A 19071-nucleotide genomic window follows, 5' to 3' on the forward strand; every position below is an offset into this window, starting at 1 on the left:
TGCACAGTAATTACTGTTTTTATTAGTCGTTTGTTTTACAGTCATCTCTTTAGTGCGTGGTACGCCTTTCGCAAAAGCTGTTTGCCTCTTCCCATGAATCATCTTATGTTTTTTTAAAATCTACCGATGCATTTATCCCGCTAATTTTATTAAAATCGAAGATTTCCTATCACAAAATTCAGCCTGCAGTTTTTAGCACGTCGTCGTTGAAGGCCGTCCGTCAGAGATCACTGAACGCTGGCATAGATTATCAACAGACGTATTCTTATTCTCTACATTAGCTGATTGCAAGAAATATTCATTCTATAATGTGTATGGCTAGTCTACCTTAGTGTGCTTCATCATGTGTGTTTGTTTTTTGCAGGTAACTGTTAGACAACAAGTAATTAATTAAGAGAAATTTAATTAATAAAAAAATGTTTAAATATGGATATAAGAGTTCTACTATGCTTCGTTTCTTCAGAAAGACAAATCCTTAACGAATATTATTGCTTGTGTAGGTACAATTTGATTGTAAAAACAGTTTCAGATTTGATCTGGGGCTTTGCCAGTGTCAGATCTTGCTAGCAAATTTGAATTCATTTAAATGTAATTGTTGGTGACAAACAAGTTTCAGCGCTAACGAAGTTTTTTCGCCAATAAATTTATAAACGTTGTAAAAATTTTTCTTTACGATTTTTTTGGAGAATCTAAGAAGAACATCTCGAACGCTCGCACTGCGTGAACTCACTGGCTTGACGCTGAACGGTACACTACCTCAGACTAAGAAAAAGACATATATATATACCAGTTGAGTGCTCTATATCGAAGTTATTCGTGCTTACCGTTCGGGTTATTGTCCAGAAGCCAATCGGACATCGGCTGATCCCGAAAAACGATCGAATTAAAGTGTTTCCCGCCGTTCACGTTCCACGTAGCCACGCTTAATGAGATCTTTACGGGAATGGTGAAGTCGAGATAGCGATCGAAGCAAACCTGCCGCAGCATTGAAGGCGGCGTGTGCAAAAGCTCGGGTGGCAATAGTGAACGGGCTCGATCACCGAGTTCGCAGTTTAAGGAACTTCCCACCAGAAGGATGTCGATTGCTTCCTGCGTAGTGTTAGCATTATATATGTAGACTAATACTGTAGGAATACTATTACAGCTATCTGCATCGGGTGTTATTTTGATGATATCATTCAGCTAGTTCGGCCTAGCCCGCAAGATAATATACGCAGTATTCAACAGCTTTAGTAGATTTAAGAACTGATCGTAAACAGTAATAAAGCATGTTTTTAAACAAACAAGCAAGCAAAGAAAAAGGAACCGTTGGCATTACTTGTTTACTTGAGTCGAGTAAGTTGTTCTGTACTGTTCGAACAACAGAGCGCGTGCCATCTTTCAACTTATTTGTGCCTTGCAATGCCCCCGTACCGGCATAGATTCGGCTCACCTATGAACATTTTAACGGCAGAGTGATCAAATTAACCCACCAAGAATAACGGCAGTGTTCTACGCCACGTGTCTAATGTTTATACGTATTCTAATGTTATTCGCTGTAGTTTCGACGTACCATATCGCCATTAAGCGTCCACATTGACTTGAAGGCATCGTAGAATCTAAATGCCATATTGTCGTCGAAGCCCATTGCCGCAAGTTGTTGCTGCAGGACGGTGAGCCCAATGAAGGTCTGAACGCAATTCGTTCGATCGAGGCAGTCAAGGCAGTTTGTCCGGAAGCATCCGGTTTGTTCTCTGAAAGTTCGCGGTCGACTATTGAGGATATCCCTAACGAACGAGGTAAACAAATAGGCACTGCCTGTAAATAGGAGCGATGCTTTCGACTTACTTGGTAGTCTCTTGGCCGTCGTGATAGAAGAACGAATAGTCGTTAAGTTGTTTTTCAATATTGTACTTCAGGTGGATGAGGTTGTCCTGCTTGCCACCTTTACACTGTGCGTGATAGTCGAAGTTAAGCAATGGAATGTCCTGGAGTCGCGTCATGCCAAACGTTAGATTCTTAACCATAAACGTGCAGCATAGAGATTGCTACTGCGGATGCCGAGGAAAATTCCGCTAGAGAATAGATAGAAAAATCTGATTAACTAATTGTTTCTAGTAGAATGATGTGCTGTACTGTAAAGTTGCCAAAGTACTTTTTTGCCGATGGCTCGGTGATGCTTGTTGAATTCGTTTGAAAGCATTGTCTCGCCCTCCTTGGAGCCAAGCAGATTTAGGAACGTTTGATGACCATATCGTTCCACTATGGTTTCAAGATGTCGTCGATACGCGGGCGCCGACATCTCTGACCCTCGAGACAATTTCACCTTGTGAGAGCCAACCTGCCAGTATTCGAACGATGTCTTTATTTATATATAAAAACTGTCCGTACAATATACATCTGAACACCCTCCCGACGTATATGAATATATTGAACAAAGAAACTTCCTTCATTCACGCACACACGTCAATCGGCAAACAGGTTATTTTTAAGATTTAGTCGCTCCTAAACGCTTTATCCTGATAGATGTCACTATGCCTGGAACCATACATTGACAATTCAATAACAGGGACAGTGGTAACAATCCATTTTGAATTCAATCAATCTACAGTCATGTTTGAATAGCTGCGTTTGCACCTGTACACCGGGCTGTTCCCAAAACAACGGAACGCTGCCCCGTATTTGAACGTAGGACGATATTTTCGAATTGAGAAAGATCATTTGCTCTGTTTCCACGAAATTGGCAACGTGACCGTCGTCGTTGGCGCCCCGCACATTAAAACGGGTCCCCGCACGTTCACACGACAGTCGCGAAATAATGCACGCACGAGCCTGAAACAAAGACGATAGGCTAAAAAACTTAATATGTTAAAAAAAAAAAGAAATGTCCCTTCAATGTCTTATTTATTTCGAAATGATAACTTTGTAAGAATGCCTCTGGATTTTTTTCGTAATGAGAACGTTCAATTACAATAAATCGTTCTCGAAAATAGAAGATGATAAAATATAGGAAACTATAATAAACAAGTAGCATACAAACGTATGTACTAACTTGCAAATGTCCAACGTACACGGTACGAATCTCGATGCCGCCATTCATGATTTTGAACAGCCATGCCGACGTATCGATACCAAAGTTCATAAACGGAATATGCAACATACGGTTCCAAAAGAATCTGAATAAATGAAGCAAAAGTAAATTTCCCGCGTGAGCTCGTTGCCTGCGCGTTGAGCGTCGTATTATCGTCTAGAACGCATGGGAAAATAGTTGCCCTAGCAAATTGGCATGCACTAGTCGAGTACGTTTAGACGCGACTTGACGACGTAAGACAGAAAAATAACTGGTGTCTCTTATCGAGGATCGGGCAAAGCTAACGCTTAAACATAAACTCCTCGTAGGGCATCCCTACAAATGGTTACTTTAGCTTTAACAAACAATGTTTCATATACTCTCTTATGAAACCCGTTTTTGGCGTACTTTAGACTCTATATAGTCCATTAAGCTATGCAGCTTACAGATACTCTATGCATGCGCATGGAATTTGCCAGTCGTCAAAAATATTGCCGCGTCTCGGTAGCTTTTAAAGCGGCACCTTTTCCTGTACGACTGTTCACTAATTGGAACGAAGGACGCCACTTTATTCTTTAAGTTGTTCCATGAATTTCCTAAAAGTTTTAATTTTTTCGATAAGCGGGAATAAGAAAATCTTTTATTTGTTTGGATCTGTTTTGTGTTTGCACAGTTATTCGATTAAATAACGGTGCATCCGGGCCACGATACTTCTTAACGTAGTAGAAATGTCAACAATGAATTTTTTGTATCATTATAAGCAGCTGCGCTATCGTATAAAAATACTATTTTTTAACTGGAACAATTTTTAAAATTATAATAAAAAATTAAAATTTATTAACGGCAACAAAGAGTGCCGGTCGCTCCGAGAACTATAGCAACGCACTCGCCGTACATTAGATGATACGAGAGACGACACACGTTATTTGACTGTATAGTCTGTGATGTTATCCCACATCCACGAATGAAGATTTTACTCGTAGACAATCTTCATCTGCGTTGATAGATGTAGGTTATCTTCAAAGAGCTAAAATAACGACTGCACGCTTTTTCTTATTCCCGAGTAGAATGCACGTACTAAGTTCGGTCTATTCCTAGCGGATAGCCTATTCTGTAAGCTTTGAGATAATTTATTTTAGCTTTTGGCCTTTGGTGTGGAAGAAGCCGGTAGTAGCGTAAATCTATACCTGTTATCGGTTACGTTTGTTCTTTGCGCTCGCTGCGCGCAAAGAGTGAGATCAAGTGGGGAGTGGCCAGACTGGCTGCTCCAGGCGAAAAAGAACGTTCCAGATATTAACACCTATAAACAAGCAATGCAATACGAATAAAATTATCCCATAACGTATGTAAAATATCAAGCCAGCTCCCTTGAAAATCAGAATCCTCCTTTATTAATGAAGCTAACCATCCATAAAGATCGTGACAGCCGAGGATCAGACAGGGCGTCTTCGCAAGGTGCCAGTTAGCGAAACTATGTAGATTCCACTTTGACTTGTTCAAAATACAATGAATGAGGATGTATTCAACCCTAACGTATGAGGTTTGCTAGGCTTCTGAAGGTCGCCGAACGGAAAAAAATTAATCTACTTAACCAAAGCCAAAACCCTTCGACGCCCTCAATCCCTGAACATAAATTATCATGTGTATATATTATTATTTTGATAGAATCGCTGGGGCAACTACCTGCACCGAATGCACGTACTTACCTTTTTCACTTCCGCCATTCGTTCTACGTCTTCTCGGAAGTCTCGGAGAGAAATAAATACCACATCCGTCAACCGAAAAATCTCCGAATGGTTGATCTTCCCAACGGAGTGGCAGCCTGTTATCATGACGAGATACTTCACTTCGACATCGCCCTGGTTTGTGTCGAGGACGCCGAGACAGCCATAGGCATCCATTAGGGCGCTGTAATCCTTCTTTAGGTACGCCGTCTCCTCCGAGCCTAAAAGCAAGTTCAGAACGAAATACCAGGTGTTCGCCTTCTGGTAACACAGAGGTATAAATACGTAGGAAGAAACGTAAAATCTTTATGCTTTTATCCGACTCACGTTTCTTAGCGGTTACCACACCCTTTGCTTTGAGCCAATGCTTTTAGCATTAGTTCAAGCAGATCTAACATCAGTTTAGTGTCATATGTTATATGGCAAAAATTTAATTAGTGTAGCATGCACTGAAGTGGGGGATTATTACAATGACATTCTCAAAAAGACTTGCTTATATAAAGTTTAATACATTGATAGGCACTTTATGACATGTCTTCCTCTAGCAAAGATTCCTAAGCCGAATGTCGCGTTAGAAAGAAAAATTGCCGGCTGTTTAGGGCACCTTGTATATACCTGTTTTTACTCGAGCACAAGGAATTGAAGAATTAAGAAGTGCGATATACATATATATATATATATATATATATATATATATATATTCTGATCAGAGCCTCTGAAATTCGCAATTGTAGCACGCTTGAAGAAAAGTTTTTATCATTTCTATAAGGCAGTGTTGTGTTCTGCCGTCCATATTGAGAACTATTCTGGAACAGCACGTGAATCTACCATGACCTGGAAAAAAAAACTGCAAGCATTTATTCGGCTCTCTGCGATCGCTTGCCTATACTATATCCATGGTAGTAACCCATAGGTTGAAATCTAACGCAATAACGAATCAACACAATATTGAGCACTAATTGTGTAATATAGATCCTTTTTTTGTCCATCTCCTCTACAAATGTTCAACGTTTTTATCTAACGTTGCTCTGGAAGCCACTATAGAAAGATGATTTTTCAAATTATCCTAGCAGTTAAACGAAAAAGACGAGTGGCCATAGCGACTGGAGTCTTTGTTTTTCAACCGACAGAACCACTGGTACAGTGAAACTAGGACAAAATATTGATCCGTAGCGAATTCTGCACCGCTGCCATAGCAAATTGTGCAACGTTCGCGATTTAGCCTCACTTTTACTTCTCTTCATAAGTTAACGCTGCAATAACTACACGAAATACTAGTAAAACTCTTAACCTGCACAACTAAATATACTTTACAATGAGCATGCAGTAGTAATATCAGTTGGTCTTGCACGAGGTGATAAAAAAAGAAAACGAGTTCTGTTATAATTTAGAAGATTGGCTTAGAAACCCGTTTGTGTTAAAAATGCGCAATGTACTTTAAAAGCATACAGATTATTTTTAAACTACGTTACAGCCTTCAATATGCCATCATACAACAATTTTACAGGGGTCCAAGCGCGGAACGAGACGGTCCCTTCTGCCTCTAATCAAACTAACGTTACTGCAACAAATCATTTGATACAGAAGAGAGGTAACTACCGGCTGAATGATATTGCTTATTTCAGTCGTTTGGACATGTTATGGAGAAACACTAGAAAAATTTTCTGCCGTTGCGTGGTCTATCGTGAGGCGTTAAAAACCTGATACTTTTTATTATGAGTAATCTACTTTCGATCGCGAAATTATACAGCGGCTTTGCCTGTCGTCGCTAATACAAAATCAACGCAAAACAAAAATTGTTCATACGTAGAGAGTCACTTCAATCAGGGCTCCGCGCATTAAAAACACCGCAACATAACAAGTAAGGAAAAAAGAAGGCCGTGGCTTTGTAAGAGCGATGTTGCCCTCGTGCAATAGTTAGTTAGCGTCCAGGAGCTGTACGATATCAGATCTGCAGAACTTGTCCAGCGCGACCTTGTTTGTTACAAGGCACAAGCATACACAGACTGAACGGTACGAAGCCTACCTTAAGTGGCTAAACACATTTAAACAATGATCAATGTCGGCGTCGACTGGCTTCCTTCAACTGAACTGTTTCAGCTGAGTGAAGGCCGTTCTTCCGTTCCTAGGACGGATGCGACGCCTTAGAAAACCTATGGCATTGGTAAGCGCCTTGATCGTAGACACCTACTACAAATACTTACAGTGAATTTGAAGGACAACAAAGGCTAACCTTTAAATGATGCTTCGAATACCGAAACATGTTTTGATAAATTGCCGCCGCTATTTGCTGCCACGAATGGTGCGACCATTGCTCCTGTACAAAACCAAACTTTGTAAAATCGGCCTAATCGAGAAACATGCTCGAAGCTGCCAAAGAACGAACCTCCATACGAACATACAAAGTGATACGAACGAATGGAAATTAAATATTTTGATTAAAACATATAAAAATGTGTGAAAATAGACACAGGATTACGTCACATTGACCAAATGGCCAAGAAATATCTATTTGTTTTTTTTCCATGTATCGATATGCTGATACTATACATATTTTCTTAGAGTTTTATATGCTGTCGATACACCTTATAAAATAGGCTCATAGCTATGCATATAGTCACCGTTTCATCGCATGGTAATATATACGAGTAGAATTTTTTAGAGTGACAGTTTCTGTAGAAGGATTTATATGTTTGAGAAAGGTCAAGTCAAAGTTTCGTGTAAATAAGTTAAGTTTGTAACTGCATTCCATCAAAAGCACCCGGTGACCTTAAATCTTTCCCCCTAAATAGCACTCGTGTGGCATTGGAGCTCGATAACTAGCCTTTGGTCTTTTAAGTTCACTATATTAAAACCAGAAACAATAAATAACCTCTTACTTATCTACAGGTAGACCGTTATACTTATGAATCAATATCGATTTCCCAATACATTATTGGTATAATCCAACCTGGCTAAAATCTGGCTAAAGTCGCTATAACACTTCATCTAATCCTTTTCATCGTATTAAAACGATATTATCGTACAGGCCATGGTGGTGGTTTATCGGTGTTTGTTGTCGGCGGTTGTTGTGAAGATGCCTTTCCTCTAGCAATGAGCTCGCTGGGCTGCAAAGCGTTTACGTAGTTATGAGCGTTCCGGTAGATTTATATGCGTTACACTTTGCTTCTCTGTTTTTTTGAACCTGTTTGAGCACCAGCGAAGGGATGGCGTGCCGGCCCAACAACCTGCCCAGTTTAGAATGTCCCTATCACTTCGACATCATCTAGGCATTGACCTTATTATTGGTCTGGCCTCGTCTGTCTAGGCAGGTCAGCTGGCTGGCTGGCTAGCTAGGAAAACGTTCTAATTACATAGAAAAGCGACTCGCAACGAACCTGCAAAGATTTTTTGGTTTATTTGGTATCACGTATGGATGCATATCGACAATGGCGGCCAAATTTCCACACGTTCCTACTCTATAGATATGTTCGTTGGATCGTTAGCCGATGGAGTGCCACCCGTTCCTGCCCAATGATAAACGCCGACGTCGTGCACATGCACACACGTTTGCTTCGCCTATAAGGCCATAGTTAAATCCATGTAGAGGCACGTTATTACTGTCTGACGCTAAGACCATCTGTTTCAAATATGAAGCGATGCGATCGCGCCGAGCACAATTCTCACAAAACTGATTTTTTAAAGAATCTGGATTTGTGAATGTTTCACTAAAGAAAGTTCCGTATATTCGGTTGAAGGTGTTCTTCAAATATTTTCTATTACGGGTATCGTAGGTAATTAAGAGATGTAGGCACGATAGATTTCATACTTTATTCTATTGTAAGAGGCTTGTCTCAAACGCGGCCATTCCGGTCAGTCGACTTCCAGAAAGCCCCTCCAGGAACTCTGGTAACTATGTACCATTCTCTCGATTACGTTATCTATAGGCTACTTGAGTGTTTGAAAATCTCCACAACGTTGACAACATCGTATACTAACAAACTTAAAATTATTCGGAACGCTTCTGAAAGGACACGTGAGGAAGGCCTAAGGGAAATAAGGCAGACACACAAAGGTACAAAATGGTCTAATTACTTAGTCGACACATACGAGCATGAGAGTAGAAAGACTGATAGTGTTTTTGTCCCAGGCGCCCAAATTAGCTGGTAGAAATATGTAGTAACATTGTGCTAATTTGAAAGAATCCACAAAGTGTAGCTTTGCTTATTGAGAACAAAGTCGGGAAGGAATATTATCGAATGTAAGGCATAGTATTGGACTCGCTATTTTAGCTAGAGGCACAGAATTGACACAACATGAATTGAAGATACTGATATTTAAAAAGCACCCCAAGTAAAAAGATTCTAAGTAAAAAAAGAATGGAAAAATATACTCTTAAGAAGCACAATTTTTACTACGCGATAATTTTAAGAAAGTTGCCAGGCATCAGCTAATAACTTGCAAGCAAATATTGGAAAGTTGCCAAAAACGCCCCGTAGCGCTCAAGACAGATATTAAAACGTATATCGGTATATGATGTTCGACAGGTAAGACAAATTTGTCCCCATGATAGCTTACTGGATAGCGTAGTTGTCTGCTAGTCTTAGACACACGTTGTGGTCTAGGTCCGAACCTGTAGGACATAAACAGCCATCCACCTGACAGAGTGCTTAATACGGATACCGGATGTAAAACACAAAGTCAAAGAGACAAACTTGCTGTACGATGTAGCGCTAAGGCAGCTCCGGACCGACCACCCACGGTATCAATTTGAAGTACAACGGATAGAGTTGAAGGCAGTAAAAGGAAAGCGACACCTCACACATGGTACAATGACGAACGGATACGCTTCTACATTGACACCAATAGGCCGCATTACACAGGCTCGGTTACACGGTTCGGTAATGACAAATCCGACACTGCATCTGTAGGATACATCTCCTACTAGAAATATGATCGTCCATTCAAGCATGACCTTCACAAACAGTCGCATAATGGTAGAACACATACACCGCAATAGACAAAGGCTGATCGCAAAGGTTTCTCAGAAATCGATTCTGGCAGTACCCGAGGATAACTGACAGTTCTCGCCTTCTGACAATTGCAGCCTTCAAATATCGTTAAGTCACTGATTCTAAAAGTCGCTCTAACTAGAATGATGATATCTTCCTCAGCTGCCATAAGACAGACAGGTATTTTTCTCCAAAATATGTTATCAAATAAAATACGATTCTTCGAAAAAAAAAGAAATCGCACCTAAATACACTTTTAACAGAGGGTCGATTTTTGTGATTTTTATCGTACAATTAATTCACTGCCAAGAATCAGTCAAATCAGTCAGCTGTGAACTTACTGCTAACAGTTTGGACAAGTTTCACGAATTCAACAACCCTTTTATAGGAAAATCGGTATTAAATACAAGCGGAAAAAATGGACCAGAGCTGACGTGTATCTTAGCTATACAATTTTGAAGGCTGATCCTTGACTGCATTAATACATGATTTTTAGGGACATTTCATGGATGTCATAGATTTCGTCAAATGAAACGTTCCCCTTATCCTTCCCCTATAACTTCAGTAGCACTATTCTTTTTTCACTTGCATAAGAGAGCAAGCTATATAATGAATAGCTTGCTGTTTATTGCAGCGCAAGACTCAATTCTCTACAACTTTCATTCAAATAGGAAATACCGTAAGACGTATACGTATACCTGCGCTCGAGTGTAAGTATTGACGATTGTCGAAACCGATCAGTGGGATAGTTTAAAGATATGATTCCATAAATAAGTTTTGTATTGATTTATTTCAATATCTCATGCAATTCATCGAGGCTTATCGACAACTTACCCAACGCGACAATGGCACCGCTGTCAAGCAGAAGTGTTGTTTTGACATTTCGTTGTTCAATGAGCACTGAATATGAATTGTTTTCATTGTGCTTATGGAGCACACGGAATCCCTTTCCCAGAGGCATTCTAACGCTGTGGAAAATGTAGCGGGTTTAGCAAACGAGAGCCAGTAAGGACACCGTTCAATTTCTCCTGGCTATCCAAGACGAGATCAACGCACGTGCAAAGGGGACGTCTCAACGATTACACGACACTTGGGCCCTGCTGTGGGAGACAACGTCACAATACATAAACCTCTCGAAAAGTTCGTCCGTAGGTATCCAGCATTGGAAAAACTGCGGTATCGAAACAGCCGAAACCAAAAGGATAGTCCCTCTTCCACACTTTTGGGACACCAATTGCCTGACTCGCATAGAAGATGCAGCAGCTGCCTCATCCAATCAAATCAGCAACAAACAGCCAATAATAGCTAGTTTAAAATCCTTCTAAATTCGTCAATGATGAATCCAATACTATATTACGCTAATAGTGATGCTTAATTGTCATGGGCACTCCACTAGCGTTTTGTAAACATTGTAGGTTGAGAATCGTCCGCTGTTATCCGTCGTCATGTACTTTCTTTGTCTACCGGCCGTGGGAGTAAACGGCTTGTTGTGGGCGAGAATCGTTTGCTGCGCCTTCGCCAGAACGGGCGGTGTTGTTCGGCCCTCTTCAGGCAGAACTGTTCACAGAAGAAACGTCAGCTGATAGCTAAACGCCTCAGCTGCTTCCATTCAAGTAGTTGGCAGCGGTGGTGAGATAACAAATGTCATACCCCACGTAGACTACAGGCTGTACTGTTCTTAATAAAAAAACAATTTCCTTCATGCAGTAAGATGTTATAGTTAGTGTCGTACGGCTTTATCCGTTATTCCTTTGAAAGCACTACAATTACTTCTGCTCATGCTACCTTAGCCGCTAGTAATATCCCATGGTGACCTTGTTCTGCTTTGCTTTTCGTATCGTATACAAATCAAGACGTACGTGACCACACTCCAGTGGGCGTCAACCTCCTTCTGTGATTCACACTTTCTTGCTTTACGTTGTGAACACCTACAAGGTACACACGCGGATCGATTATATATCGGCTTTTTTCGTTTAGTACCGCTATCTCCTCTGCCTTCCTAAAAGAGTGAAGGACGAACGCTAAACAACGCACTTCGAACCGCTATCGGCTGGTGAGAATCAACTGGTTTTTAGTTACTCATAAACGTCCTCTCTTTCGCCGTCCTGCTCCTTGAAGATAGATGAACAGTTGACGGCACCGAAGCCAGCACCCCCTTACAGCCACCAACTCCTTGGCAATAAAACTCTACTACGTGAAAGGTTAGATTCGTTTACATGCAGAATTTTCTGCTCATGATTAGTCTTCTATTGTCAACGCGCCTCCTCAACTCTTCCATGTGCTTACTTTAATAAACGTTTTGCTGCTTCTGCGTCAAAAGCAGCGGGTTACACCAGCGATGATCGATCCGCTTGGACATTCCGGCCAGCTAAATAATGCTTTGTAAAGCAGCCTCGGTCACGTTATCAAAAAAAAACGTTTCTTTTGTCGTTTTAACCAACAACAATAACAACAACAAAAGCAAAGATTAGTGCTGTGATGTCCTTAGTTGCAGCGGCGCCAATCACAATAATAGGAACAACAACAACAGTAGAAGCTTAGGCGAGACTGGGAAGGGAGGACTCGGAAACGAACGACGTCTCAGTGGCACATACTCACTGGATCCTTTCACCTGCCTCGCACGTTACTGCGACGGCATCTTGAGCATGCTATGACGGCTTAGAGTGGTAGTAGCGATACTGGTTGGGTTACGTGATCCCGTTTCTTCAGCTACTCCGGTTCATGTTCTACTAATGTGATGTTATAGTAATATACTGTTTCTTCTAAGCGTCTCGTAAAGTCTCAGTTTTTTTCACGCCGCTTGTTCTGGTCAGTGGGTGGCTGGTAACTGACGATGACGACTCATCGACAATAGTTCGATATCGTAGTTAGTAGTAATGGGACAAGATGTGGTTACATTTTTGTGTGTGAAATATTTCGTTGTGACTGTTGTGAGTAAGTTGCTATAAGTGACTGTTATACCACGTTCTGCTCTGACTAAACGACTGGTATTTCTATTCAAGACAGTCACCACGATGCTCACTTACTTGCAGACTACGTCAGTTAACGAGAACGAGATGACCACGTAAAGTATTGTAAAGTTGAGTATATTCTATCCAGACGTCAGGTACGAGAATGGACTCGCACAAACAACACAACCGTCCAGATAGACAGGCAGAGAGACAGAATTTGCTGGATTATCGCGAATAGCTAAGATCTTCTGCGGACCGCTAGTCGCTTACCGTCACACGTTCACGAGCAGCATCAGCACAGGCACTGGGTGTTCTTAGAATCTGGAGCAGTTATGCAGCTCAGAGTGGTGAGCGGAGACGAGGCTGTACTCCATGTATGGACTCAGAGAAACATCAAACTGCGACCAGTGTAACAATCCGAATCGCAGTTAGAGTAACAGTAGATTCAGCGGTTGTCAGAACAGTGGACGTCGTTGCGTCGTCTTCTTTTTTTCTTGTTCTTTTTTCGCTGTGCGTCTGGTAATCTAATGTATGCTGGACGCGTGCAGTGAGCGAGATCGCTGGAGAACAGCTACTAGCCGTCCAGGGAACATCACTCTCTTCTATGTCTAGAGTGTTTTAGGCAGGCAGGCACGCAGGTGACGGTTTGAGCGTGGGGTTACTCGGCGCGGTAAAACACGCACCCAGATCCGGACGGCTACGGCCACCAATGCACGGTAAAGGTAGCTGCGTCTGCCGCCGTATGAATGGCTCTATTTATAACAACTCCCTCTTCGGTTCCATCTGTGTACACCGTTTGGTTCCATCTGTGTGAAAGCCGTGTTGGGTATGTGAGTGAGCCCAGACAGAGACAATGAGCGATCTATTCTGCTGCACCTAATGGTGGGCGCAGCGTGTACAGCGCACAGCCTGAAGGATGGTGCCGCAAACCGCTAATGCTGATGGGAGAGTGCAATGCGTTGCTACCCAGAGAAGGTCCAGAGCTCAGGTACTACTCTGCCAGGCTGGACGATCTGAGAAGGCACTCCTGAAAAATCAGTAAACAGTATTTAAATAACTTTAGATCTTTTTTTTCTATGTAAAAGAAAGTAGTCACTTTCGCTGTCTATCTTTTATGCAACTAGGGTAACGGGTTCGGCTATGTTACCAAGAAAACCAAAAGTTTTTTCAAATCAAGTTAGTGAATCACACCAGCCTTAAAATAAGCGTCACTCCTTAAACTTTTGAAGATTAAATATGTGATACCTAAAATAATTGTTGAGATCACTTCGTTTCCATGCTACAAAACGTTCTGCCATTCCAGAGAGCGTTTTAATTCTCATTTATCATTAAAAAAAAATAAGGAAAAACAATATAAAACAAAACTGGAGGAGCAACTTAGAGACGTTTGGATACCTAGGCCAATAGTTTGCCGCCGAACATTATTACTTTAAAACAGCTCTTATGATTTCTTCTTGAACGTTCCAAAGGTCTCAAACTATACTAGTATGAAAGTTATAAAGTTATTCAGCGACGAAAACTTCATCTCTACAGATAATTATAGATTACAGAGTCTAATAGTCAAGTCTCTTAGCGGTGTCTGAATGGAGCACTCTACAGGTGGTGCATGATGGGAACCATTTCAGAGATCACATTCTAAGGCATGAATGCATATTTATAAATGGCGATAAAATAAAGTTATACAATGAGGAAAAAAGCCGTGCGGCTCTTCATACAGGTGGTCCTATATTGAAACGAAATAACTGAAGTATTCAAGAGTGTAAAGTTAAAATGTAGACAAAATGTAAAGATTTTCCAAATTCTTATTATTTCTAGTCCTTCGCGTGAGAAAATTCAAACGTGGATTTATGTCCCAGTTTTACTACTGAATATCTTCCGCAAAAACACCTCAAGACAACTGAATAGATTTTAAACAGCTCTTAATTAAAATCATGTAGTATAATATAATTAAAAAAAAAGCATAATTTTCGAACCAACATAGAGATCATATCTTTACTAATTTCAGTCTAATAATATTAATTATCCGATTCATATATCGATTTTTTTTATGTATTCAGGCCGCACGTACAAATGAATTTAGCCCTTTTGCGAGAGGCAGAACGACTCCTCTTTTTCTCTACTTATCGAGGCCCTGGGGCGCAATTTCTATCCAATCGATCAGTTTCTATCTTTTTTTACTGACTTGGCCCTGTTTGCTGCATCAGAGCAGAGCAGATCAGATCAGATCAGATCGGATCAGCGTCGTCTGCTATACACGAACGTTTCCCCCTAGCCTTATGTCAACACCGCCGACACCCAATCACATCGCCCACTGACTGTCCTCTCCCATTGATCTGACAGCAGACGGTTGTAGTCCCGGTGCCCGCGGGAAACAGTCAGCGCCACAGCTGTTTCGCGGCCTGGCGCGACAAGCTGATTTAGCCTAATTGATGCTCCGTCGCATTGGACAGTCAACAATTATGGATAGCTTCCGCTTGCGCAGTCCACCTCACTCCTCCAACGACGGGCGCACTATCCCTCTCTCCTTCCACCAGTCGGCATGGCCCTTGCTCTCTGCCCCTCTCCCGATGTGGTGGTGACGACAGTAACGGCACTGGCAGTCCGCTTTCACTGCAAGACGACAGCTTCACTCAACGCTAGAAAAGCAACAATTGCGAAAACGTCCGCTAATTCGTTGCTTAGCGCTACTGTGACAGTTTGTCAGCCGCGTTCTCGCTGTTGCTGCAGCATTTCGACTTGGCCATTCTTTGCGTATCGTTTCACGTTGTCGCTAGAGTTGTAGCGCAACGATGAGTACGCCGGGGCCTGCTTACGAAAGAGCAGTTCGGCTTGGCTAGACTCGCAAAGGAGTGAAGCGAATGGAGGATATCTATAGCGAGGTGCGCCGAGTAATAGTTATCTCTCTACCCGTTCCCCGAACTGTGCCGGTGACAGCGATAGCGCCAGCAACGCTTCTGTATGGGCTCGTAACGTAATGTAAAGAACAACACCAGGCGCGTTAATAAAACTAATCAAAAACAGTGGCATCGGGTATTGTTTGGAAAGTAGAAAATGTCTATGCGTCCTAAAGGTGAATTACCGAGCGGCTATAAATAACCGCATAGTCGGGCAGACGAAGTCAAACGACGATCGTAAGATGGCGTAGTCCGAAGTTTCCCATCGTATTAAAGTTGTAGCTAGTGCGCTAACTGTCTGTCAGCGTACATTCCAACGCTCGCAATTCATACTATGTTCCCTTTCGTTCACAGCCAGTCATTCTACTAAGGCAACGAGCCACAGCTACAGCCAAAGTAAGCGTTATTTCTTTTGGACCCAAACGAGGAAAAATACAGCATTAGGATCTATTCACACAAACTATGACCAGCGGCCGGTAGCTTCGGCTGAACTCAGTTATTAACAGTAATTACTACTTGTTTCCTTTTGCTTCTGCGGCTGCTTTAACAGCAAAACCAGCAGCGGAGCTGATCGTTTTATTCGAGTTCGACTCCAACTGGCGTCAATAACTCAGTCACAACTCGCTAGCTTTGAGCCATCCAGTGTGAACCGGTGCAACGTCGGAAGGAACCAAATATTTGCTACTGGAAACAACAATAGGCGCCGCCATGACAGTCATGCTGGTGCCCGTTGCTTGGTGAACACCGCATCCGTCGCGCGTCGGCCGTTTCCAGACGCCGTTGTCACTAGCCAGTGGTGGTGGATTCAGGAGCGGAGCGAGTAGTGTCGTTCATGCCGCTGTTGTCATTGCTGACTTAGATAGCAGTTAGTGTGGTAAAAGGGGGGACCCTTTCAAGCCGAGTATTCGATGGCCACTATTCGGCGGGCTATGATACGTATCTGTGCAGTCGCCGTCATCTAACACTTTCCTGCCTGCGTCTCCGTTTCTTAGTAACCACTCGCCGATAAAATAGACAACGAACCAGCTTGGCGCGACTGGCGGTCGAGTGCGGCGCTTGTGGAAAGAGCTGACGGCGTCTGGTACGACGACTAGCAATGAAGGGGTGAGAGGAAGAAGTAACGAATAAACGAGGAACCAGTCAGGCAGCTTCTCGCCACACTAACAGAACCAAGTAACAGCGATCGAACCACAGCAGGAGAACTGTATCGCTTCATGTGACGCTGTACGGCGGGGAACTCCATATCAAACAATTACGAGCGAGCCCGATCAGACTCTCAGCGCCAATCGCTACTATTGAACAGTAATAACATCAGCAGCACGAAAGATCGTCAACTGTGTACCTGTACGGGTGAAGAGTTGCAGCATTCGCAGCAATTCCAGCATCACTATCGCCACCACAACGACGACGACAGCAGCAGCAGCAGCAGCAGCAGCAGCAGCATCATTGAATAGTGTCTTTCGTAGTGCGTGTGTGCGTTTGTGTGGAACATAATCAAGTGATAGGAGAATAGTGGTTGCTGTTCTCATGGTTATTTCGATGATGATGATGAATGTTATGATGAAGGCAATGATGGTGAAGAATGGGACGGGGTGGTAATGGCAACTGGTGATAGGGTGAGAGCTCCGAGACGGCTGTTGTTGACAACCAAGTAGCATCCACCAGCACCGGGAGCAGTTGCCGCCGCTTAGAGGAATACAGCACCGCGAGTCGCAGCTACGGGGGCTTCAACTGCTATAGCAGCAGGTCGCTACGTACGAAATCAGTAATCGATAACCAGAGACGGACAATGCTATATGATTGACGATGGCCGTGGTGAAGGCGACTAGGCAGATCGTCTGCGAGGAACAGTATTGCGTTACCGACAAACGGCCTAAATGTACATCATATATTGGCCGTTCGAATTAGAAGCTCTGCTATGTTTACCATCACTGATACAGCCTAAAGAAGAGAAGAGGTTAAAAGCTTCGACGGAACAGCCTCTTGGATTATAGATGGCGATGAGGTTTCTTGTCGTTTGAAGGCGTGGAGTCGTTGTTGTTGTTACGATTGCTGATGTAGAAGAGGCCTTTAGGTATCGTCAGATTTGCTCAATTTTGATCTGGCTAGTCAGATCTCGTATCCAGTATAATCAACTGGGTGAAGGAAATAGTTGTTAATGGAAGAAACGTACTGAGTCATACATTTTTATACTGAAACCAAATGAGAGAGAATGGCCGGCGATGGTAATCGACGATTCTGCTTTTGCCAACAACTGTTAGACCATCATTTTTGCATTTTGTCAGCGCTGCCAATGATGCCACTACCGTAAAATCGTTATCTCTGTCTGTGTAGGTATTTTCTGCCAGAAGTGCGACTTCGTAGCGAACAGCAGCATTCGACGGCTAGCAGCATTGTGCTGTGCTTCCCGCCGACTGAGTTAGCTAGATGACCGAACTACAAAAATAGAATAGTTCTACAGCAATGTTGGCCTGCATGCCTGTCTACCTGGCTGCCTTTTGGCTTGTCTTTCTGTCTGTCTGCTCGACTGTCCATACTCTCACCAAAGCGAAAAAGACTAGCTAGATTGAGGGGAACGTCAAAATAGACTAGAGCATTGTGGCAGGGTGCAGTCAACCGCAGAACGAGCAGCAGCTGTTGCTCCTAGCGGGAGAGACAACGGTAAGGCAGCTTTTAAGAGGCCGGTTCTTCCTCTACTAGCGAATGCGTCAAATGTTATTCATTTATTCCATGTGACTAGCGCTGATCGAGAGGTAGCCAGCCAGCCAGCCAGCCAGCCAGCCAGTGAATCGGCAGTAGGTGTGTTTGCGGTGAGAGATAAGCGGCGTCGCTAGCGATAAATGGGCATCGTTGGCCAAAAAACCGACAATTGGTAACCACCTCTTCACCTCGAAATCCACAGGCAAGAATCATAACAACAGCAACAGTAAAAAAAAAAAAAAAAAAAGCATAACACAGCAGCAGACGAGAATCGAATTTACAGCAGTTGCAATCCCTCGCTGTTGTCGCCCTAGCGCATGTCTAATGGCGAAAACAAATCGTCTGGAAAGGGTTGGTCAGTGATTCATTGTTGAGTGAATTTTAAGGCCAAAGCAATGTATGGCCAACAACGCATGGTGTGTCACCCATAGAGCAACAAAAGGAATAGCAGCATCTACCTACCTATTCGAGATCTACATAGAGCGGCGAAAAAAAGACGAGTTCTTCGTTGGAAACAGTGTCCAGTCTCATAAATTGTATTTATTTACGTATGAGTGCCTACAAAGACGGAACTAACTATAATGCAAATACGTGATCCAAAGAAGCTTATTCCAATTCAATCTTCGACAACCTATCGCAACGGCTGATTTCTTTTCTGTACGAAACTGCCATTATTGTACACATTACTTGGGGTTCTTACGCGCATCTGTCAAGTGAGCTAAACATCGAAGTTCTATCGGCCACGACCATTTTGGTGCTGAA

At 42.6% G+C, this 19071-nt stretch overlaps 1 protein-coding gene across 6 annotated transcripts in view; it reads right to left on the reverse strand.

The window, feature by feature from the left end:
• Synj (synaptojanin) overlaps positions 1 to 13670 on the reverse strand; it is a 22391-nt gene extending 8721 nt beyond the window's left edge. For 2 of the 6 annotated variants that reach the window (XM_086988397.1, XM_086988396.1), the window contains exons 1-10: positions 10599 to 13670; positions 4756 to 4994; positions 4237 to 4349; positions 3032 to 3155; positions 2617 to 2811; positions 2135 to 2320; positions 1828 to 1967; positions 1553 to 1751; positions 1319 to 1432; positions 825 to 1089 (exon numbers count right to left, since the gene is read on the reverse strand). In XM_086988397.1, coding sequence (XP_086844523.1) covers positions 825 to 1089; positions 1319 to 1432; positions 1553 to 1751; positions 1828 to 1967; positions 2135 to 2320; positions 2617 to 2811; positions 3032 to 3155; positions 4237 to 4349; positions 4756 to 4994; positions 10599 to 10725 — 1702 coding nt within the window. In that variant the 5' untranslated portion in view covers positions 10726 to 13670. The remainder of the gene's footprint in view (positions 1 to 824; positions 1090 to 1318; positions 1433 to 1552; positions 1752 to 1827; positions 1968 to 2134; positions 2321 to 2616; positions 2812 to 3031; positions 3156 to 4236; positions 4350 to 4755; positions 4995 to 10598) is intronic. The other 4 variants (XM_086988395.1, XM_086988393.1, XM_086988392.1 and 1 more) reach the window with 3 other exon arrangements.
• Positions 13671 to 19071: the final 5401 nt, after the last annotated feature.

Source organism: Varroa destructor, unplaced genomic scaffold (genome assembly GCF_002443255.2).
Source record: "Varroa destructor unplaced genomic scaffold, Vdes_3.0 BEIS01000004.1, whole genome shotgun sequence".
Taxonomy (NCBI): Eukaryota; Metazoa; Arthropoda; class Arachnida; order Mesostigmata; family Varroidae; genus Varroa; species Varroa destructor.